General features: G+C 40.1%; 1 protein-coding gene and 1 long non-coding RNA gene across 4 annotated transcripts in view; one reads left to right on the top strand and one right to left on the bottom strand.

Moving 5' to 3' along the window:
- Positions 1-24,433, top strand: part of SPIDR (scaffold protein involved in DNA repair) — a 202,801-nt gene that overhangs the window by 52,639 nt on the left and 125,729 nt on the right. For both annotated transcript variants that reach the window (XM_040550344.1, XM_040550345.1), the window contains 2 exons: positions 1,677-1,924; positions 11,734-11,834. In XM_040550344.1, the coding sequence (XP_040406278.1) occupies positions 1,677-1,924; positions 11,734-11,834 (349 nt within the window). The remainder of the gene's footprint in view (positions 1-1,676; positions 1,925-11,733; positions 11,835-24,433) is intronic.
- Positions 3,112-15,150, bottom strand: LOC121066634. 2 transcript variants are annotated; one of them, XR_005817882.1, is made up of 3 exons: positions 14,851-15,150; positions 13,709-13,822; positions 3,112-3,963 (listed from the first exon to the last, which is right to left on the bottom strand). It is a non-coding gene; the product is annotated as an uncharacterized LOC121066634 (long non-coding RNA). The 2 variants fall into 2 exon arrangements; XR_005817883.1 differs by lacking the exon at positions 3,112-3,963 and adding an exon at positions 11,164-11,297.

Raw genomic sequence — 24,433 nt, forward strand, 5'->3', positions numbered from 1 at the left:
TTATTTAGAAGCAAGCAGTTGTACAGCACTTCTGCACTGCTCTACAAGGATAAATGGCTGTGTGGTTCTCTGACTGATTTCCATATTTTTTATAGAATTTCTAAGTATTTTTGTTTAATGGCCCTTAGTATTCAGTACTTCAAGAAATACTGGGTCAAGAGATGATAATTTACATAACAACTGAACTCTGCATAGCTTACCTCAGGGTGCCAAACCTGCTGCCGTGCCCTGCCTGTGCGGGAGCCCTACAGGAGAATATGACAAGTTGAGCCAAAGCAGGTGATTTTTCCCTGTCAGCACTCCCCTAAGCCTTTAATCTCCCTTTCCAGATTTATTTTGGGGCCTTTGCACCCTTTCTTCTCATCCTTTCTTTCTTGGTTCAGTGTGTCCTGTGAATTCCTGTGAGAAGAGTGCCAGCAAGTTTTTGCGAATTTCAGCTCCACTCTGCTTGCTGATGGCACTGGTGGCTGACCAGGGATCCCCCGTGGAGCTACATGGATGCGGCCTGATAGCTTCTGAGTCTGGGAGCTACACTTCTGAAATCTTCCCGGGAAGCCATAGGCCTGCTGGACAGACATCAACACTAGCTTTAGCAGTCAAATTTATTTTAACAGAATTGTTAAATACTTTTTGCTAGCTATGATTTCTCAGCCTCACAGAGGCATATGTTTATATGTAAACCGCCACAGTATAAGAAAGATATAAAACTGTTAGAGTGCCCAAAGGAGGGCTACAAAGATGGAGGGTCTAGAGGGGAAGGCATAAGAGGAGTGGCTGAGGTCCCTTGGTTTGTTCAGCCCAGAGCAGAGCAGGCTGAGGGGAGGCCTCATGGCGGCCTGCAGCTCCCTCACGAGGGGAGCGGAGGGGCAGGCGCTGAGCTCTGCTCTCTGGGGACAGCGACAGGACCCGAGGGAGCGGCATGGAGCTGGGACAGGAGAGGGTCAGGCTGGGTGTTAGGGAAAGGTTCTGCACCCAGAGGGTGGTCGGGCACTGGGACAGGCTCCCCAGGGCAGTGGTCAGGGTACCAAGCCTGATGGAGTTTGAGAAGCATTTGGGCATCATTCTCAGACACATGGTCTGATGTTGGGGCGGTCCTTTGGGGACCCAGGAGTTGGACTCCATGATCCTTGTGGGTCCCTTTCAACTCAGGACATTCTGTGTTTCTATGGTTTCTTTTGTCAGCTCAAACTAGAGGAACAAACCTTCCTAGTTACTTGAATCTAGATGTGACAGCTCCGCTTCCTTCAGCTCTCCTGCCAGTCGTGATCCCTTTCCTCATTAATCTTTCTGTTTTCCTGAAAATTTGCTTTAATCTTGACACCTGTTTGGAAACTTCAGATAGACTTCAGATAGAGATAGGCATTGACTTATCTTTCTGATAAATTCTCGAGATCTAGTCATTTAAAAAAAAAAAAAAGTTCATCACAGTTTTCCCTCACCAGATGGTCCTTATATTCAGCAGTTCATACTGGCTTAGAAAAGATAAATATGCATTTACAGTGAACTTGTCCAAGTTATATTAATCAATAAATTGTCATTTAATTTATGGATTTCTGGGAAACATAAATAACTGCCTACATAAATCTATACTAGAAAGTAAACAAGATTTTTTCCATGTGAATTAGCTTATTTCCTTAGCGTTCTGTTTAAATAGCTTTTTATTTTTATCTGTTTAGATGACTCCAACAGAAATATCTGAATATTCATCTGATAATGACAGCCTGGAAGTGGAAATGGAGACCACTAATCCAGGATTCTCTAAGAAATTGCAGTCGAGTTTGGCATTGATTATGGGGGAAGTTCCGACAAGACCTGCCAGTGACTGGCTGAAGTCTGCACAGGCCCTTCTACAAACTCCTAAGAAACAGTCGGGCAAGGCTTCTAGAACCCCAGAAGATTCTGCTAAAAAGAAGAAATTACTGAGGTAAACGTTCTGCCTTTCTGAAGGATTTTTTGTATTGTAAATAAAATAATACAAGTTAACTAACAGAAGAGTAGGAACGTGTTTCAATGATAAAAACTTTAAAGATGCCAACTCCAAAAACTTGAAAGAATATCATTTATCTGTAAACAAGGAAGACGAGAAACAACTTTTTTTTTAGTTTTAAAACTTGTGGTCAAAATTCTCAATCTGAATTCCTGTATGCAAATTGATACAGGTTTTGTACTTTTAATGATGCCTTAAATTATGTTACAGTTATGAGAGTATGCATACTTCTCTTTTAGCTTGTAATCATTTCATTGCTATGTGCCTCTTCAGATATATAGCAAAAATGCTATACCTCTTACTTTTTTAGTCCTTTCCAGATTTATCAGGGTAAAAGTATCCAGAATACCGTATAAAAGGGGCAGATGTTCAATAGTGCAAGACAGGGTGATAGTTAAGCAAAGGTGTGATGTATTTGTTTATCTGAAATTGAGATCTTTGTGACTTAATTAAATGTATTTAAAAGATGCAGAAAGAAAACCACCAGAACCTGAGCAGCAGAAGTCTGATGTTCATGATTCATTATTTTCCTAGCTAACTACAGTGCAGAAATAGTAGCTTCTTATATTGTATTCACTAAGGTGCTTTAATTTAATGGTATATGTGAGGGCACGGTTCAAATTACGGAAACAAAAATTCTGAACAGTGCTGCTTATAGATATCTTTAATGATATGGTTCGTTCTTACCCTATTTACAGCTGATTCTATACAGTAATCAATCAGAAAATAAAGCACTTAAAAAGCACTTTAGATAAATAACCATACCTTATTTTTCCTCTTAAAATGTTCTTGTCTATTTCAAAATGTTGACTGAGGGAACAGATTTGAAAGTTGTAATTACTGAGGATCTCTGTACTTACAGTGCTTTGCTTGTGCAATCAAGCTCTACTTATTACTTTAAAAACATAAAGACAGAACTGTACTTGGTCAGACCAAAGCCTGACTGACAAAAATGCCTGTTGGTGGCCAAAAGCAAGTATGTGTGAAGGTAATAAGAACGAGATAAGTGTATAGTGGTATTTTGCCCAGGTGTACTTTGAACTTTCAGCAGTTTACTGCTTGGGGGCTGTTTGAGTGGTTTGTTATCCCTGATGGATTTATCCAGTAGTTTTTTTTTTTTTTAAGTCAAAAGCTTTTGGCTGCAGCAACAATATCCCTCGGTTAGGAGCTGCGTAGCTTAAATGCGACTTGAGTCTGCACCTAGCACCTTCATTTGGTGACCCTTAGTATCAAATATTTTAGTGCAAAAATGTGTTTTTACAGCAAAGGTACTCCAAAATGGCTATATGAGAATAATCAGTGTTACTGATATATTTCTCTATTTCTTTATTTCAAAATTTCAATATAGAATGCAGTCTGTCCAGAATGGGTAGAGGAGGACAGCTTGCACGGGGAATTTTTGGGGTATTTTTTATTTTATTTTTTTAAACTATTCGATCCTGTGCTTCCACCTTGGGTTCCTTTGGGAACACAGAAGCAAGCAGGAGATTCCTCAGATACAAGTTTTGTTTATCTAATTACTTGCTTGTCCAGATAATTTTCATCTTTTCATTCTTCCTGTTCAGGGCACTAATTCTGTATGTCTCTTTTCCACTTTTCCTTTCACTGTTGACTGAGCACATTTTCATTTTACGTGCTACCACTGGATATAAGAGTCTGCATACTAGATAGGAAAGCTTAGGTTTTCAGTGCTGTGGGTTGACGACCAGTTCAGGGAAAGGTTTATCAGCTTCTTGGTCAATGAAGTGATGATCCCTTCTTTCTGGTTATATAGCTAAAAGCTGTATAGCAGTTGTTGGCTTGTCCTCGCCTTTTTTCCCGTCTCTACTGCAGGTTGAGACCATAGCAGAAAAAGCAGTAAACAAAGAAAGAGCTGATAGTCTGTATACTGCTGATATTCAGAGGTCTTGCTAGCCCTGGTCAGGTTCTAGATCTCCCTGAAGGGCAGTGCTGTAGGAGGTGCCAGCTCTGCCATCCTAGTAGCAAAAAAAAAAAAAAAATCTTTCATTTACAACTATCAAAACAAAGCTCCTGGACATCCTCACCTTAGACATTGGTTTTATGTGCCATCTTGAATAGCTATCTTCCTTTTATTTAAATAAAAATGGGATTAGAGGGAATGGAAGTAGTATAATTTTCCAAGGTGTGCTGAGAGAGAAATGTCAATGTACTGCACTGATGAGCTACTAAAGTAGCTGATGAGGAAGTGCTAATAGTGGTATTTGATACCGAGATGAATTGGCTTGGTGATTAGGTCAAGAGGTATTGGTTTTAGATGTTCTTGCCCTTTTATTCCACCACAAAGTTTCAGTTTCTCAGCTTGAGTCAATGTTGCATGGGAAAATTATGCATGTGATTTGCAGACCTAAGGGTGAGAGAGTATACACTGCAAATAGCCATTTTCAGGAAGTTCTTTTTTTTTTTTTTTCAGATTTTGAATTATTGCTAATAATACAAGGTAAAATGTATAACCTGCGCCAGTTCCAAGGCACTCAAAGTTCGCGTGTTAAAGAAGGGAGAAATAATGTACTGACAGTCTCAGTTTGTTCCATGGGTTAAACCAGTAACTGCTTGTTCAGTAGTAGTTGTAAACAAGAAAACTCGAAATATGTTCACTCAGCTTTTTTTGTCTACAAGAAGACCTCTCTTGAAGGCTTTATGAATTGTTTGTTTTTTCTAGTAAAATTTTATTTCCATTAGCTAAACAAAAAGTTTGGCTTTCAGTGCAGGAAATGGATATCTGAAGTTATATAACGTTAACCCTACTTCATCTAAATCTGTCATGTTGCAAGAGCTTTTACTTGTGAAGAATAACTGCTTTGTTTTGGGGGAGGGTGTTTTTTTTGTGTATGTGTGGTTTTGGTTTTTATTTGCTTGTTTTATGTGGCCCTCTTTAGCTTAATAGCAAAATAAAATCTTAGGAAATTCAATTTAATTATCTTATATATAATTATACTTAAGCCAGTAGATCACTTACAGATCTGATCTGCTAAAATTAACTTGCCTTATCAAAAGAGGGGGAAAAATACAGAATGTCCTGGTTCTACATGCAGTAAACTGGTCACACAGGGCCAAGTGAGGTCCTGAAAATAAACGAAAATGCCAAGGGAGGGAGGAGCTGGCACAAATGAAGCAGGCTTTAAAATTGGGTCTGTTTTTTCTTACATGCGTCCATAAGTAGCATGAGGGTATAACAGCAACATATATACCTCCAGCTCTTACTCTGTCGTGGTGGCTCTTGAAAACGGTACCTTTGTTCCAGATATGTTTTATGGAGGTGAGCTTCTTTGTGGAACAGTTGAAAAAAGAAATATCAGAGACCACACAGACCAGAAAAATTTGGGGCTTATTTCTTGAGAGAGGCTCCAAATCCTTGAACTCTTAAGAGGCTTCAGTGGGTCTGATAGCTGTGCGTTAGAAATGATCACTTGTGTTACCGTACAGATCTTCATTTTCATTTTACATGTGGGCATGATGCTGTTGATTTGACATGGAAATTGTGGTTTGGGAGAAACATTGATCCGTTTCCAAGGGAAAGAACCCAGAACTTGTAGCAGAGTACAGTTACTGAACAAGTATTATAGGGAATTAAAATGATTGCTGTCTACTCTGGTGTCTGCTTGTTCTATCACATAGGAAAAGAAATACTGTTATGCCTTGATTATGCATGTCCACATCTAACAAACAAAATTACCCCAATGATCATGTTACTGGGGATTCATCCAAGGTGAATGTTTATAAATCTAATTGTTGAGTCAGAACTTGAATAGGGCTCATCTGTGCACCAAGTTACTCTTTCAGATCCCTTGTGACCTCACCAAGTCAACAGCTTCTCTCCTGCTCTGGAGAGGAGTGGGCCTCTGTAGAGGAGACATCGGTCATATCTTACATATGTACCCACACTGTTTTTTACATTAGAGGGGCACGGGGTAGTGACTGTCAGCATTCAGCATTGCTTGTCATTTTGCAAGCTGTAAACAGCCTGATAACAACTGATGGTTTTACAGTATTGCCAAATTAAATGCCAGCCTGCTTAGGGGGTCCTTTTTTTTTTTTCTAAGCGAGCACCCCATGGAGTGGAATTGAACAGCTGAGTGTTACAGAAGTAAGTTACTTTACTAGTTAAAATATTAGTAGAAATTAATGGAAATATTAGGAGAGACCTGTCATTTACTTTGAAAGGAGAAAATGGCTAACTGCTCAGTCCTGAGATGGATATGTGTAACTAATCCACAGCATTTTGAAGTACATGGAGTTCTGAGAGTGTATCTGAGGAGATGACTCAAAGAGATGCTTAAGTGTTCACAGTGCTTAAATTTGAATGAAGTCTGGGAAGGAGTAAATTTAGATGAATTTACTTCTGTGGGGATATTTTTAGTAATTGCCCTGCTGAATTAAAACTTCATTAAATAAACACAAAGAGCTCCAGCAATTTAAAAAAAAAAAAAAAAAAGCTTGAAAATGGCTTTTTAAAAACACAGCCTACTCATTAATGCTCTTTCTTTTTTCCATTTTCTATTAACCTTATTGGAGTTTGAAACTAGGGACCAGCAGCATCTGGTGGTGCTTGACATAGGGTGGTACAATCATAGAGTCATTAAGGTTGGAAAAGACCTCCAAGATCGTCTATCCCCATACTCCCAATGTCACCCACTAAACCACGTCCCTAAGCACCACATCCAACCTTTCCTTGAACGCCCCCAGGGACGGTGACACCACCACCTCCATGGGCAACCTGTTCGAGTGCCTGACTGCTCTTTCTGAGAAGAAATGTCTCCTCATTTCCAACCTGAACCCCCCCGGCGCAGCTTGAGGCCATTCCCTCTAGTCCTATCACTGGTTATCTGCGAGAAGAGGCAGACCCCCAGCTCCCCACACCTTCCTTTCAGGTAGTTGTAGAGAGCAATAAGGTCTCCTCTGAGTCTCCTCTTTTCTAGACCAAACAACCCCAGTTCCCTCAGCTGCTCCTCACAGGACTTGTGTTCCAGGCCCTTCACCAGCTTCATAGCCCTTCTCTGGACACGTTCCAGCACCTCGATGTCCTTCTTGTAGTAAGGGGCCCAAAAGCTGAACACAGCACTCGAGGTGCGGCCTCACCAGAGCCGAGTACCGGGGTACGATCACCTCCCTGCTCCTGCTGGCTACACTATTCCTGATCCAAGCCAGGATGCCGTTGGCCTTCTTGGCCACCTGGGCACACTGCTGGCTCACGTTCAGGCAAGCATCAATCAGCACCCCCAGATCCTTTTCCTCTGCACAGCTTTCCAGCCGCTCTGCCCTAAGCCTGTAGCATTGCGTGGGGTTGTTGTGGCCAAAGTGCAGAACCTGGCACTTAGCCATGTTAAACCTTATCCCATTGGCCCCTGCCTATCGACCCAACCTGCCCAGGTCCCTCTGTAGGGCCTTCCTACTCTCCAGCAGATCTACGCTTCCCCCCAGCTTGCTGTCATCTGCAGACTTACTGAGGGTGCACTCAATTCCCTCATCCAAGTCAACAATAAAGATATTAAAGAGGGTGGGCCCCAATGCTGACCGCTGGGGAACACCACTGGTGACTGGCTGCCAGCTGGATTTCACTCCATTCACCACCACTCTCTGGGCCCGGCCATACAGCCAGTTTTTAACCCAGCAAAGCGTGCACCTGTGCAAGCCATGGGCTGCCAGCTTCTCCAGAAGAATACAATCTTTGTTTGTGGAAAGGAGCACCTCCAGAAACTGAGCTTTCGTACTAGATGCTGCATTTTATTTTGGTCAGCAAACCTGTGTCTTTCACATGGATATTGTTGAACATAGACCGTGGAGTATTTCAACAAGCTCAGTTTTAGTAGGGAAGTAGGACATGGACTTCCACTTGTTCAATCTACCTTAAGGGATTTCAAGGGTCAAAATAGCTGTACTGAGAGTTTCCTGATTAAAACTAAAAAGGTTGTGAGTAGCAGAGATTGTATCTGAGCAGTTTGGCTTCATTGAGCAGCCCTTGCATTAACAGTTTGCCAAATGCATTAAATTTGCTCATGATAAAACATTATTTTGGGGTTAAGTTCAAAGTGCTAGTCAGTAAGGTATGCAGCTCAGATTAAAGTTTTTGTTGTTTAAATACAGACTGTCAGTTTCTTTGATTACAGAAATCATAATTAGTAATGAAAATATATTTGCCAATTTTTATATATATATATATATATATATATACAGACATGCACACACACCAGGTGGTGGGTTAGTCATGTAGGACAGTTAAATGCATAAGATCAAAAAAAAGGATCTGGATATTTTTTTCCAAACTCCTTGAGGCAGCTAGGTACATAAGGAAACTGCAACGAGACCTTGCATTGTAGAATCCAGTCTCCACCCTTTGTGCCAACAAAACCTCTAGTATCTGGCAGACTAAACCAAACACACAGCACTGAAAAGCTAAGGTGTTTTCAGAAGGATAATGCGTGGACAGCGAAAAGTAAAAATGATTTATCTTGTGTTACCAGAAATAAGCAAAATGCCCCTTTCTTGGAGAGAATCTATGCTGAAGAATGCCTGCTAGTCCCAGTAAACCAAGTTAACTGCCAAAAACTGACTATAAAAGCTCATTAGGTATATAATAATCCACAGGTGTGCAACTAGGAATAAAATAATAATAATTTCAAGTGTTGCTCTTCTCAAAACATGGAATTTGTTCTTAACACTGAAGCTGGTTCCTGCTTAATATCATGCTCTGCTTTATGTAAGCTTTGTAGCTCTGTTATTGCTCTCATCTGTTCACAATTTCTCACAGCAGATACACAAACATTTTGAACAGTGTGGGCACCTGTCTTATATGAGAAGGAATTAATAGTTCTCAAGTGCCGCTGTCTTAAAACGTGTCAAAATATGCAACAGAAAGTATCTTTCTTCTTTTTTTTCTTGTTTTAAGTGCTAAAAATGGGTTGATTCTGCTGTTTTTGGGGCAATGTTTAAATTTCTTGTTCTTGTTTCTACATTTTAGAAGCAGCAGAAGAAATGAACCATAAACTACCAACTCTCTCTTTTGCCATCGAAATTCCTTTTGTGCATGGCATGTCCTTGAACTGTATTTTCCAGTTTCACAATGTATGAAAGACGGGGGAGGGAGACAGGAGCGGAACAAAAAAGCAATGCCAATGACTGGATGAGAACCTCTCATAAATCCATTGTTGGTTATATTTTATGTTCTGCATCCAAGCAGATGCAAAATGCTTTCTTATGTTTGCGGTTTAAACTATTTTTAAATGCATTTGGAATTGGAATAGAAGGATAAGTATTAATAAATATCAATTAATTTTATTAGCCAAGGGGCTGCTAAAGGAAAGACATGGTTTTATTTTTCATGGACCTTGTGGTCACTGTTGTCCTAATACAGACACGCTTAGCAAATGTGCCGTGAAGTTGTGTCAGAGTAAGACCTTGCCTGGTAGGCATATTAGGCCTGAAACAAGAGTGGTTTTTTGCGTTGTATATTTCTGTTCTGTGCCATTAAACCAGGAACTTTGTCATACTATGGAGTGCTTCTGCCATAGATGAAGCAGTAGCGGGCTTACGACCATAACCCTCTTCAGGGGAAGGGGGAAAATTAGACCGAGGTTTTAAGAGCTGCTCTTTTGTGCAGGTACCTTAAGCGCTGTAAGAAAATACGTTTCTTTGAACGTTGTCTGTGGAAGAAATGAAATAAGGTTTTGGAAGACTTCTGCTGAACAGTTTTCTTCCACCAGAACAAGTTTTTGAGCTACTCGCTATTTTCTGTATTGCTGTAGTCCAGCCACAGGGTTCAGTTGCAGACTTCTGCATGCAAGACTTCAGCAAGCAAGCAAATTCAAAATGCATTTAGCAGCTGTATTTCTAAGAGTAGCTCAAGTGAACCGTGTTCCAGCATGGCTTGGGCAGACCGTGCAGCCGAGCTGAATTAAGAGCTGCATCTGAGAACGGCAGCCAGGCGGGAGGAGAAACTGGGTGGGCAGTTTGCTGGTGTTTGTGGAACTGCCCTGTCCTCAACTGCAGGAGTGCAGCAATGCTCGAGTGTTGAGTGCTCAAGTTTTAGGGGTAAATGTGGCTGAACAGGGTGTTAGCAGCAGACAAAATTATCCTGTACAAAGGTCTGTGCTTAATTTGACCCTGCTGCATACCAAAGCATCCATTGCACTTTTCTGTACTGGTTGCCTGTGTGTTTTAAAATCCATGTTGAAAGGAGGATTAAACAACATTGTTAAGCTTATCTGTAAGTTCATTGGAGCCCAAGGTTTCCTAAATGTTTTTGTTTGTTTTCCTCCGTAATATAGCAAGTCATGTAGCTTGTGGGTTCTTTATCTTGGGGGTTGGTCCTCTGAAAGATGGTAAATTAGAGTCTTGAGTTTCTCTTCCCTGCCTGAACCACTACAGCCATAGAAGAGACTGCAGTAATATGAACTACGTAACTTTCACAAATCATTCTGGGTCACACATGGCTCTTGTATTTCTGAGTATTCGTTCTCTGGTCTTCACTATGACAATGTTTTGCCGTCCTATCCGATAAGTCCTGTGATAGTTACGGTTTTGCAAATTAGGTAGTTGCTCATTAGAAAATCAGCTGAGACAGCTAATTCATTATCATATAACCTGTTGATTTCTCTGCAGGTGAAATTGCTCTTAGTAATTACTAACCAAAGAGATTTTTTACAGGCTCCTTGAAGTGCTGCTTAGCCCTTTTAGTTCCTTCTTTGTTTCCACAGGTGTGACTCCTCCCAGCTTCTCATTTGCAGCATGAGCTTTACCAAGCTATTTGATCTTTGTTCTAAAATAATAGTAATAATAATCCCATTTATATGCACTCATAAACTGGCCTTATTCTATTTTTGTTGATTTAAGTTTACCTAAGGACACATTTCAGCTTAGTGGAAGCCTTTACTGATACATACTAGATCTTGTTGTGGGGAAACTTACACTTTAAGGAAAGATTAAAGTACTTTTTTATGCAAATAACTTGTTTGAAGCCAAAGAAAAACACTCAAATACTCCCTTACTATTCCAAAACTCATTATAACAGCCCCAAAACAGCTTCCAACACACACTTTTTGGTTTTAAAGTGGTAAGTTGACATCTCCTGGATTTGAATCCAAGGGTAGGAATTGCTTTAGTGTTACCTTAAATGTATGTGCTTTTGATGCCACTCCTCTGCTCCTCACCTTGGGAATGCTAAATTAATTCCATCTTGGAGAATGTTCCGACCACTGAAACTGCGCACTTGACCCAGCTTGTGAAATGAATCATAGGGTCAAGTATGGGTAAAAGAATATTTCTGTGATCACTCCTTGCCAACAGACAAACAAATCTGTGAGGAAAGAAAACCCAACCTGTTATAACTGGTGGTTACAGTGAACCATTTAGGGTGTTTATTTCAAATTCAGCGTTGTCTGTAGTAGCTATCATGGTATGTGCAGAAGTGCAGAGAAAGTACAGAGGAAGAAAGTGGGAACCTTTCTTTACAATCCTTGTGTTGGAGGCAGTTCTGAAAACTTGAAAATTGTGGACACCCAGATAGTGGAAAAATGTTTTATTGTGTGTATTGACCCTAACTGTGTGTTTTATTGGGAGTGTATCCACTGGAAAATCAAAATGAGGAGAACTAATCTGTAAAATGTAATGTTCCTGTATGTTTCTGTCTCTCAGGGTCAAAGCATACATATTCCATATGTCCTATGGCTTGTCACTTGGCAAAACTGTATCCTGATTCTTGGCAAAACTGAGCATTCCTTTATTCTCTGCAGGGGAGGGCTGGCTGAGAGGTTATGTCGGCTGCAGAACAGAGAAAGATCTGCCATTAGTTTTTGGAGACATCAGTGTATTTCAGATGCTAAAATCCCATCAGGTAAGAACTGTTATACGTATGCTATTACGTGAAAGCACATGGATGCATATATGCACATAGCCCACAGAAGGGTACAACTGAAACCCAGATTCTCTGTGGTTTTGCCTGAATTCGGGCTAAAGTTCTCTTGATTGTAAACCATCGTATAGAGCTGAAATGAAATGTGAGCCCAAAAGACAATGTCCTAGTTCTCAAAGCACTTGAATATAAGGGATAAAGAACTTGTTTTAAATAGCCTTTATCTACTAGACTCTTCAGAACTTCTTGCTTTCCCACATCACTTGGGAAAATGGTGTTTCCAGGTGGTAAGACAATTCAAGGTTTATTTTTTGAATGTGCAATTTATTTTATTTTATTGGTTTTTGTTTCTTCATAGCCATTTTTTCCTCTTTCCTTGACAATTTTTCTTTTGTTTGAAGTCAGCCATATTCATGGCTAATTGCTAAAATTGTGGATGACAGCAAACATGTACAAACAGAATGCAACCGTGAAATGAGCGTGAAGTATAACTATGGGGCACTTCCCTTAAAAAGAAGGGGTGAGAGTTGCACTAATTAGTTATAAACGACTAATAGCACCATCTTTCAGTAATATTTCTTAAGAGATCATAGGTTCATAGAGTCAAAGTGTAAAGAAACAATTTTTTTTATCAATTTGTGTGTGCGTGAATGTAGGCTATGAAATTTCAAGCATTTATTCTGTATTAAGCCTGATAATTGTTTCTGAGCACATATTAACTTTGTTTATTTTCCAGCAAGTCCTCTGGTCTTAATTTGAAAACATGCAAATGCAGGAATCTATCACTTGCCTTGAGGCCTTGAGAGCTTGTCCTTAATTCCACTCACATTTATTTTATTTTATTTTATTTTTATTTTTTTCTCCCAAATCTGAGTTTGTCTGGCTTCAGTTCCCATCTTTTGTTTTATATAAAGCCTTTCTCCATTAGATTAAAGAGCTCTTTAGGGTATGGCATTTTCCCTCTCTGGCACTTACATAGCAAAATCATGCTGCCTCACAAGTTTCATAAACTTAGCAGACTGAACTCTTTAATGTTCTCTACAGCATTTTCTCCAGTCGTCAAGTGATTTGCATGGCTCTTTACTGCACGCTCTCAAACTTTTCAGCATGGTCTTAGAAACAAAGGCAGCGACTCTGTATGTATCCCTTCAGTTTTAGTCTCATCAAAACCATCACCCAGATCCTGCTGATTTCTGAGATCCAGTTCCCCACTCTCTAGTTACCATTTGTGTTTCTTTAATTTAGATATAGGAAAGTCATTGATGAAACCATTTAATAGTGTGTTTACTTTGAAATCCTGCTGGCACTGCTGTTACTTAATTATGATTTTCCACTTACAAAAAGCTTTAACTGTAATTCACAAAGTTAGTTATCTGAAATATTTTTTTTTGCATTCCACTGAAAGAGTACGTTATTGATAGTGAAAATGTCTGTTATTTCATAAGAATGTTTTATGATTTTAAGCCCTTACTAATTCTGAAGGAGTCAAACCCAAACTGTTGACTAAAGCTGGTCTCACAGTTTCTCACAGCAGCATTAGAGAGCTTATATCCTGTAATCACTTGCATGCAGCGTATTCAAAATGTCACCTATGTGGAATGGCACAAAATGTATTTCTGGTCTTAATTCCTTAATTTTTTGCCCAGTGATTTTGCCTAGATCTGATGTCAAGGTAGCTGCTCTCCATTCACTGCGAGTCACAGTTTTTGCCCTTGCTGAACATCATCATCTTTTCAGTCTTCTGGAATTTTCCTGGTATTTGAAGACTTGCTAGAAAGTAATATCAGGGACCCAGAAATACCTTTAGCCAACTCTTTTCAGAACTGCTATGTTGAAAATCATGCAGGCACACTCACTTAAAACTGATCAAGGCTTCTACATGTCGTTTATCCTCCTGAGTTACTAATGAACAGGAATCTACTTCCACATCCTTATTCCTTATGTGGTATGAGGACATCCTCTTGCTTTTTCTGAAATAAAGAACAGAAACTGATATTGAATGGGTCTTTTTTTTTTTTTTTTCTTCCCACTGCTCTCTACGGTAATGGATCTGCAACATGGCTCTCATTCTTTTTGTCCTAGCTTCCCATGTCATTACAAAAACTTGTTTGGCTGCTCACCAGTCTGCTAGACGTTAACTCTTAGGCTGAAATATTCCATGCTAAACATCTGCCCCTGGCTGGATTCCTTTCTTTGATTATTTTTCTTGCTTTCTTTCAGAAAATGAGTCAGAATTAGTTAGTGTTTTCTGAGAAAAAGGCTATGGGGAAAATACCTTGTTCTATTCTAAAGTACATTTTTAAAATTCAGGTGAGTCTGTCTTCAAGATGATTTAGTTTTGACAGCAGATAAACAGCTTCTGGGATATGCCTTTTACCATCATGGTGAAAATGTACAGGTATTTGGGCAAGTTAGAAATCATTAGGGCACTACTTTCTGCTTCATTTACCCCGCAAACATTTGCCAAAGCATGCAACTAAATTTCAGAAAGGTGCTGGATATACCATAATTTAGGAATATACTTCAACTTCACAACCTACCTTTCATTTCCAATAGCCAGTCCTTACTCCAAAGTATGACTATGACAAAATTACCAGTAAAATAGCTGTGGTAGTATTTGCGAGATATTTTTTTCATCCGGGGCAAAATTTGTTTTGAATAGTTCTTTTCTTAGAATAGTCAAACAGTTTCATGTCACCAAAATAAAATTGGTGTTTGGTTGGGAAAATGTCAGTCTGAACGGCTGAAATTTTAGTAATGTATCTAGATAACCTTACAATTGCTTCTAGTCCAGAAGTGTGACGTGTCAGCAAAGCAAAAGCCTACCACTTTCATCTTTTTAGGTTCACACTAAGGGTCTCTCACTGATCTGAGATTCTTCTTGGATTTATTTCCCTATGTTTTGCCCGGTAATATTTCTAAACCACACAATTTCCAGGACTGCTTCTGACTTCGGCAACAGAAGTACGGGAAAGAACTTATCAAATGACAAACTTACATGATTTGTGGAAGGAGCCTGAAGATTAATGTGGAGCATTGAAGTAACCTAGTTGCTGTAAGAGCTGTCAAGTCATTTTGGTTATTCGATAGACGTGCAGACCAGGAGTTCATTGTTAAGGCAAAGGGGAGCAATTTCAAGTGAGATCAGTCAGAAGTCTTATTTCCATCTGAGACCTAAGGAAAAATGTTTCCAGAACTGTGGGCTGTGCCTCTCTTCTTGTTGAGCATTTCATGTTACAGAATTTTATGCTTTTGTTTTGCTGTTTTCTGGTTTTAGGTTGTATCAACATCCACATTATTCCCCCAAAAACGCACTTTTTTTTGGCTTTAAGTTTTTCGAATTCCTTTGTTTGCTCCTGTGACCTCTTTTGGTAAATAACCATTGTGGTTTGGCTGCTTCTTGGTCACTGGGATGAATCACTACCTCAGAAAAGAGCGCCTCCTTTCAGCATGCATTTTCTGTTTATTTTTTCTGTAGTGCTCGGGGGTCTCACTTTTGTCTGAATCACTCCTCGGGGCAGAAGAAGTTCTGTGCTTTCCACATTTTGACAATTCTGGAGTTACGTTCGGCAGCCTACCCCTGTGTTGGGGTGAGTGACGGCAGTCTTGCTGAAAGTGCAGACACAGGTGGAAATGAAGATATCGTACAGCAGAAAGAAGTGGGGGAAGAAGGCCGTTACTCTTAATTGGGTCTTCCTGATTGGTAATTCCACTTCTGTAATTAACCTAACCCTGTCACTGAGGCCTGAAAGGAGGTACCATAGAAGCTTGCCTTGCACTGCACAGCACAGCGCTAGTTGGATGCTCCTGTGGTTTGGGATGTCAGGCTCTTCTCCACAAATCCATAACGGCTTGTTCTTCACAAGATATAACAGGGAGGCTAAAAGGTGTACAGCCATCTTAAGAGCAAGGCTCCGTTCAGTCAAGCTGGTGGTTGGAGAGTGCTATGTGAAAAGGCTTTTAGACCATTTGCAAGCTTTTTTTTTTTTTTTTAATTTCCCCTCCTGTATTCTGTGCTGCAACTTCCCTGTGAAGTTTCCTGTTTGGGCAAAGAGATCTGGACAGTTGAGAGAGAGAGAGAGAGGGAGGAGGAAAAAAAAAACGAACTTTAAAACCTTTTCCTGTCAACATCTGCTGGTTATGTGGGGATTGCATGAGGCAGAAGGAAGAAAAATAGTGCTTTTCTGAGTTATGTTCTGAAGACTGTCCTGTCCATAGAAGAAGACACAAACAAGATTTAAAGCAAACTCATGCAGATTCTTTTCAAAAGTAACTTCTGAAATCTCACTTTCTATGCATTTTGTTTTCTGCTCTTTGTTTTTCGTGCAGTAATTATCAAAATGGTTCTTTACTGAAAATGCCGACACATATTATTCTGTAGAGTTCATAATCTGATATAAGATAACTGGAATTTGTTGGTCTGATTTGGGACGAACATTTTGTGATTGGGTTACAATTGAATTTGAGTAATAAATCGATAATAACCCCAAACCATCAGCATTTCCTTTGAAACAGCACTTCTCCCCCCCGCCCCTTCCTCTTGCGGGGAAGTGACCTTCAAGGGACTGAAGCGAGAGGAGCATGTGAGGAGAAGAGGGTGAAGCCTTGAAGATGAAGATGGGGAATCGTGTGTAATAGTGCATTTTCAAGGAGGCTGAAAGGCTTACAAATGAGGATATAAACAATCACTCCCCCACCTTCTAGTTTCAGTGACTAGTTACGATGTGGGGGAAGAAGGGATTTGAGCAGCTTGGATGTGATGAGACTTGCACAAAAATTTATGTCTGCGGATGAAGAAAACAAGGATAGTCCTTAACATGCTTTCCTTTTACCATGCAAAATGTTTCTATAAATACAAAAGTCTGAGCTTTGTTAGTTATTGCTTATTTTCTTAGTTCTTGATAATTTCATTAGTTATTAGTTAATACTATAATTTAGAGAAATGGCAAGCGGCCAGATTTCTGTTTGTCATTTTTTGCTAGCCAAATGTCTGAACTTGTCACAGAGGGAAAAATCAGATGTAAACTTGTCTTTTTCAAACAAGAATTCTTTGTATTGTTTTTTTTTTCTTGTGAGAAACAATAATGGCATACACAATCAGTTTAAGTAGCTTACATATGTTGTTATAAAGAATGTATAATGTTTAAAGTAGGGCCAAATTCAGCAGCCTCTTTTTAAATTAATATAGATGTGGCAAGAAGCCATCGTGCCTGCAAGACTTGGTATGTTTTGGAGAAAAATCTTTTTGAATGGCTTCAGAAGTTACCAGCCCAGGAAGAATAACAATATGTATGGATGGTAATAGCAAACAGATGTTTTTGTACAGGCTGTGAAAATGTTGGAATCTCAGTGCTGCCTCCTGGCTTTAAACGTTGCCTTTTGGATTGGAAGGGTCTGCTCGGTGTATATCGGCTTGCTGAGTTTGTTATGCATACACCTGCAGGCTTTTACGTGAAAGAGAAGGGAGAATGATAATGGGATGTCAAGCAAAAGAACACATTTTCTTTTGATTTATGCCTGTGATTTGACATTTTATACTTCTGACACTTGAGAATGAAAGTAAAACGTTGTGGCCTGAACCAGAAAATGTAGGCTTGGCTATTCTTCCACTGCAGATAGTAAGTGCTGTCCCAGGAGGGTGTCTAGTACTGCAGTTTTGAAACCTGCATTAGACAATTAGAAATTAAATATTGTTGGGATAAAATAATGCCTTTGAAAAAATAATTGAGGGACAAATCTGGAAGTGTGTTGCTAATTTACTTTATTAAACAAGGCATAGTTTTTTTTTGTTTGCTTCATACTTCCATAATGTAGATCTGATCAAGCCATCAGAACGAAACACATTCATACTTTCATTCTTAGTACAGTAAGTACTGTTAACAACATTAATTGCGCAAGATTTTGTATTTTCAGAGGGAAATGTTACTACGTAAAAGCTTTTAGCTGGGATTAATAGAACTTTGATCTGAGCGTAACACCACCTGTATTTCTTGTAGTTTGTATTTCTGAAGAACTTGCCATTTAACTAGAAATATAACTTAACGTTCCAGACGCATTATTTAGAAATATCTGCGACGTTAGGTACAGTACAAATCTGCTTCTAAACTGCACTTCATCTATATGATCTGCGTTTGATAACTCTGAGTGAAAGTAATAGTAATTTGTGTAAAAGCATCTGTCCTCCTATATCATTCAGATACCATTAAGTTCAAGAATCGTATGTTGTGACAGGTTAACTGGTAAGATCAAATACAGGTTGTTCTGACTGCCTTTGCACACACACAAAAAAATACTTGTTAGCTATTTTTTTTATAAGTAACATGACTTAAAGCAATCTCATCCTTCTCCCCATCTCTTGGATTTTCTTATGAGTTTGCTTGTGGTTGTTTGGTTTTTTTTTGAGGGGTGTTGTTGGGAACTCTTTACTTGTCTGAATGTCATTTTTAATTGATTTGAAAGGAAGGTACTGAAGTACTCTTCCTTTTGCATCTTACCCTGCTTGCTTTGTTTTTCTTTCATCCACGTGACTTATGGTGCAAGTCTTGTGGCTGAGGAGTTTGTGAAGCATTCCTTTCTCTGACTGTTACTTTCTCATTCTGGCTTTGCGTGATAGTTCACATGTATGTTTACTGGTTAATGTGCATGCTCTTTATTAACAGAAACTTTTTACTATTGCAGTAATAATGCTTTCCACTATGCTTTTCTTCATGCTCACGTATGAGTAATTTTTTATCAAAATGCTCAATGGAGCAGAGTTGTTCACAGTTTGCCATTATATTAAACAACAAATTTTTCTGTGTTTGTGAGATCTGTGTGCTTGCAATTCACTGTTTTCAGCATTGGTACTTTGGCCTTCATGAAAACTTATTTCTACCTTGTGTCATGTATGATTGTTATATTCAGACTGGAGATGGGCACATCACATCCTTCAGCCCTGTGGGTACGACACATTCTGTGAACATTGCAAGATTTTTAAGTTCTCATGGAAAAATGGAAAATTCAAAAATTCAGAAGTAACCACTGCCATAAATCCGGCCTGCCTTTCGTTTCACAGAATTTTTTGACCTTGCCGATACTGCTTTTTTTTTTTTTCCTTCTGCTATCGTCATTACTTCTGCGGAGACAAGTCCTTTTCTCCTCCTCCCTAGAGAGGGAGGTTTTCTGTACAGGCAGTGACAGCAGCACAGTGTCATCACATCCCAGGAACGCCCAGTGTTGGAAGCTCCATCTGCTTCCTTCCTCTCTGAACCGTGGCAAGCTTGAGCTGACACGCACAGAGGCACATCGGGTATCCCAGCTAGCACATTCAAATCATAGAGCTCACAGCAACTTAACCCCACTCCTGCTTCCTGTTCAGGTGTTACACACTCCAGCTTGTTCTCCTGAAGCATTTATCTCCATCCAGTAGGTCCTGTAGGGAGTAGTATTGTAGTTCTGTCACTTTACTGTAAAGATAAATTGCTCCATATGAGGGCTTTCCATTCAAGACTACAGGTGCTCTTTTTGAGCGCTTGATCAGTAAGTAACATTTTAGCAAAATTCACTTGAGCAAGGTGAAACTGCATGTAGTCTTAATGTCAATGTAGTAGTGTCAACTGCATGTAGTCTGATGTCAACATTTGATGCATTTCCCTACATCAATGGACCCTGTGCTTGCAGTGTGTTCAGCTTCCCACAGCTGTGCAGCAAAAGAAAATAGAGACTGCGTTAAAATATGCAGTCCCCAAGAGATCGTCATTTCTATTTTTTTCTCGTTTGTCTGTCTCATCGGTAGTTACGGAGTTATTAAAGCAAGCTTTAGAGTTGTATTTCAGGCACCGAAGCCAGAATGTCTGAACATAATTTTATTTTAGGATTGTGCTCCTCCGTGTTTTTACTTTTCTTCTCTCAAAGGTTCGTTCTGGTTGTTAAGAGTCAATGCAGAATAGCTTCCTTCTTAGTCTACCTCCTAGGCTGCCCTTGGCATGTCCAGTGAGCGCATTCTTCATGAGCAAGTACATTCAGCGTTGATGCAGCTCCATGGCTTAAACATAGATGTCTGCTGTGAAGCCACCTTGTTGGGTCTGAAGATTGTCAAGAGCCTTCGCTCTGTCAGACGCCACGGAGTCGTGCTGAAGTTTTAAAAAGGCTCAACATCTCAGGGTCCACGATCTCCAAAGGAACACAGATTTTTTTTTTCCTTTTTTTTAATCCTCCTGGAATTCAGGGTAATGCAAAACGTCTGCAAAATGTTGTGTTAAAACATGTGTTTTGCTGTCATGGTATATACTGAGGGGCAACATCACCCTGTGTGCTGAAGGAAGTAACAGAAATTAAAGGAACTGACCAGGGAAACCAATAATACTGAGTGTGAAACTTGTCTGTTCATTTCCCATGTGTTTGAAATTTTGTGGATGAACTGAACTACTTCATGGCCAGGTTCCACATTGGAGTGAGAGAGCAATATCCCAGAGGTCATCTGGAGTTAGACAATTAACGTGGGACATGAGGGCAGGTTTGCGAAGTGTTCAAACCAAAAATTCATCTAGCTTAGGATCTTAGCAGTGGCAAGAGCTAGCAGAATGCCTGGGAAAACTTAGAACAGGGCTAACACTTCATGTTATTTTTTTGAAGTAGCCTCCCAGTTTGCAAAGATCTCTGACTCAGGGACTGTCTGTCTGAACCAGAGCTAGTAACTGCGTTCTTAGTAGTTCTGAATTTTTTTTTCCTCCTACCAGGAAGTTACTGGTTGTTTTTCTGAACCCGTGCATAAAATGTAGACTTGTTTTGATTGCATAATTGGGAAATGCCAGGCTTTCTTTTTCAGAAAGTATGACCAAGACCTTTGCCAAATTTGTTCAATTATTACTGTTGCCAAAAAGACTTTTCTGTTGGATTTCTGAGGTTCTGCTGACAGTAGCAGTGAGTGGTCAATGTCCCGTTTGCCTGGTTTTGGATGATTTTTTTATCTGTCTCCGAGGAGCCTGACGTTGTTTCTGGCAGTGTGTCTGCGCATGTTGGTGGGGTGGTGCCATATCTCCCTTACATCAGGGAGACTGGATGGCTTCTTCTCAGAGCTTCTCCTCCCTCGGCTGTAGGTGAGGGAGGCTCTTGTCAATAATGGAGAGGTTTCTCCAGAGCCTCTTCCCTGCCTAAATGGCTTGTTCCTCCCCTAGTTAGCTTCTCCTGCTGGTTTCACTTGTTCTGGACCGCTAGTGAGATCTGGAGGAATTCATTAGTTTCATCACAGTCCCCACCTAGCAGCGATTTCTGTTTGTTGCCTTCCAGTGATTTCTGCTTATTGTAGCAAAGTGTTCCGCAAAGGGGCTGATGTGAAATTTATGGGTGAAAACTGCCCCAGCTCATCACTGGTACTGGACTTTTCTTGTTGATCACAGGAGGGCTGGAGTACCTTTTGAACCACTAGCAGCCAGCACGTTGTTGCATGTCTTTGAAGGTTTCTCCTCTTACTGACAATTCTGTGAAGAATTTTCTGTGAAGAAGTGGAGGAGCGTTACAAGCTCTGGTGGCTCCTTTTAAAAGTTCACAGTCAACCAGCTTTTGACCAGATTTATTGGTGCTTTTCTTTCTCTTTGTGGCATCTCAAGCTTTGCATACCAGGGATTGATTTACACTTCACACTCCCGGGATGTTTAAGCTCTGTCTTCATATTCTTGGGGTCACGTCCTTCAAATGCTTCTCTACTCTTTGTCAGTGGATGTCTTCTCTGACTTTCTAGCCCACTGTTCAAAGACGACTGCAAGATGCTGTTGCAAAGGCATCTGGCAGGAACGATGAGCTTTGTTAAGCAGTCCTCAAATTGCTGCTCAAGCGAAGGATTTCTAAATGCATCCAGACAGCGCTCTCTGTGAATGTGCATGGGGTTTGTCTCTCGATGGGAAAAGAAAGGTTACCTTCAAGTAAGGAAACTGAAGTTTTTGAAAGGAGCAGTCTGTAGGTACTTGTAGTTCTTATTCCTTCTCTGGGTGCTGAAGGAGTTTCTCAAGTACAGTCCAACCTGGGCACCACAAGGGAAGACAAGTAACTGGATGCCGTTGGCAAATGTGCAGTCCCAAGTTTGAGTTTCAAACTGTCTTTATCCAGCCTGGTTGGGCTGCCATTGGGCAGAGCAATCGTCCCTCTGTCCCTTCATTCCCCCCTTTCCGCTGTTCATCATTTGTCCTTTCCTTTCCCTAATATCTGCTCTTGTGCCTCGGTGGCATTGCAGTTAGCTGGATTAGCGTATTGATTTTGGTTTAAAAAAAAAAAAAGTAGTGCCGAAGAAATACATTTGAAAGCTCTAGACAGCAGAGTGGGACATGAAGGAATGTGCGATGTAGACATGAGCAGGACTGCACCACAGTTGCTGCTTGAACCTTTTTTTAATTCTGGATACTGCCATGAAACCTGCACATCTGCAGGTTTGAATTTCTCGGGCTGTAATTCTGTTTTGCAAGTGAAACGAAGTGAATGAGGGCTTCAGCAAGCAAGAACTTCTGTGAATTATCCAAGGGTGAAAGAGAACATGGCAAAACCTTAAAGTAAGCTTTTCACACGAATGAACAAACAGGTAAACTTCTCTGGAAGCTGTAGAAGTTGCAGTGATCCAGCCCATCTCCTCACCCGCAAATTCTCCCTTCAATGCGCAGCCACATATGTTTGATTTATTTTTGATTGGCATAACAATGCAAGAGCCAAATGAATTAAAAATCAAGCTTACGTTCTGAACTACGTGTTTCATCACGTGCCAGGAATCCAAAGTGCTTTGCCATGTTGTTCGAGAGAGCGTTCTATCAGCAGCAGTAATAATAATTTGAGTAATTAAATTAAACTATCTCTGTGCATCTAAATAAACAAATAGATTGTGGTTCTGTAGAATGTGCGTGTGTGCCAAGTTTGAGACTTGGATAGTTGTTGAAATGGTGCTGCTTTTAATGTAGAGGCACTCTGCTTCATTTAGTATCGGCTCCCAGTGTTTGGGCCAACTTTGACTGACTTACAAGAAACTCTGGTGGCTTGGCAGGGTTTTTTCTCCAATATCTTTCAAGAGACTTTCCTATCAATGTAGCTCTTCCTTAGTTTACCTAGTATTTTTAACTGTTTCATAGTCAGGAATATTTAAAAGATAGATATTAGGTTGCCATTCTCTTTTACAGTGATTTCTTCAAGCTGGCTTAACAGCTAACATGTACACTGCTGACCAGTAAGTATTGTCATAAGATTTTGCACCTGAGAAATGCACAGTCCAGAAGTGATGAAGCCTCACGAGTTGTTTTCCTGCCCTTTTTTTTTTTTTTGAAACTGTTGGTGCATTTCATAATTGAAGTTAACTTTTTAGCGACTTATGTTTTAAAGTGGATGAAAATCCAAATTGTGGAGTATGTCTAGAGGTAAATGTTCGGTTGCTTTGAAGGCTGAGGATTTTTGTGGTTGGGACGATTTGTTTATGCATTCCAGATGACTTGGGGTTGACAGAGGGCCGTAACTACAGCTAGTCAGACAAAATGCAATTCGAGTGTGGATATCCTAAATCCTTGCCTTTAGGCATAGAAAACTAGTCCACGCACACACTTAGCAGAAGTTTGCACATAAGCAGACCTTAGCCAGTGCAGTGAGTATTTGGAGTGGCAGAGCAGTGTTGCAGCTTTCCCTAGGCAGGTGATAGCAGTGGCATCCATCCATCTCTCTTCATCAGCTGACCTCAGAGAACTTGGCAGCAAGGATCAGTTCTCCTACTCCTGCTCTGCCAGGAAAGGAGGTTGAGCTGCCATGATTCGAGCCGAATCCGTTCACATGTATCACTTGGGGGACTTCCTGAAGGAGCCCTTTATCCTGCTGGAAAACACCAGTTCATGGGAAACAATGCTTTGCAGAAACATCTTGCATGGGATGAAAAATTGGTTCGAATAAAAGTGGTTTTGAGAACACTTTGGTTTTATATTTCAAAATGACTTTATTTCAGTTTTTCAGTTTTAGTATAAAATGTAATAAAGACTGGGGAATACAAAACAGGGACTTTTTTTTTAAATAGAATTGAACTTTATTTAATAAACCTGAAAGTTTTTAGGACCCGCTTTCTTTGGTTTGGGGTTTCTTGATTTTTTTTTTTTGAAGTTTCTCATAAACTTAAAATATTTTGACTCATTTTCCAAAGGAAAGGCATTCACAATTGTGAAATGGGCCTTAAAATAAACAAACAAATAACTAGTACAGCTCTGCTGTTAAGTTCCAGTACCACGTTCACAGTTCCTCCCCTGCTTCTCCTTTGCTGTGGGAAGACAGTAATTTATGTCAGCTGTTTTTCTCGGGATACTGTGTTTTTCCCAACACAACTTGTGGATCAAAATCAGTAGAACTGGGGTTCTGCTGCCCCTGTCCTTTAGCATTGCGCCTTTCCCCACTAACGACAGCAGCATTTAGCAGGTGGATAACCATACCTCTTCTCCTCAGTGACTAGAGTGCAAACTGGAGCAGGGCTAGGTGAGAAAGACAATAGGTCTTAGATAAATCTAAGTCTCTCTTTCACCACGTTTGTCTCTAAATGCAAATCACTTTTAGATTCTTTGTACCTAACGGGTGCTCTGTTAGCTCGGTCCCTGACA

Source organism: Cygnus olor, chromosome 2 (assembly GCF_009769625.2).
Source record: "Cygnus olor isolate bCygOlo1 chromosome 2, bCygOlo1.pri.v2, whole genome shotgun sequence".
Taxonomy (NCBI): Eukaryota; Metazoa; Chordata; class Aves; order Anseriformes; family Anatidae; genus Cygnus; species Cygnus olor.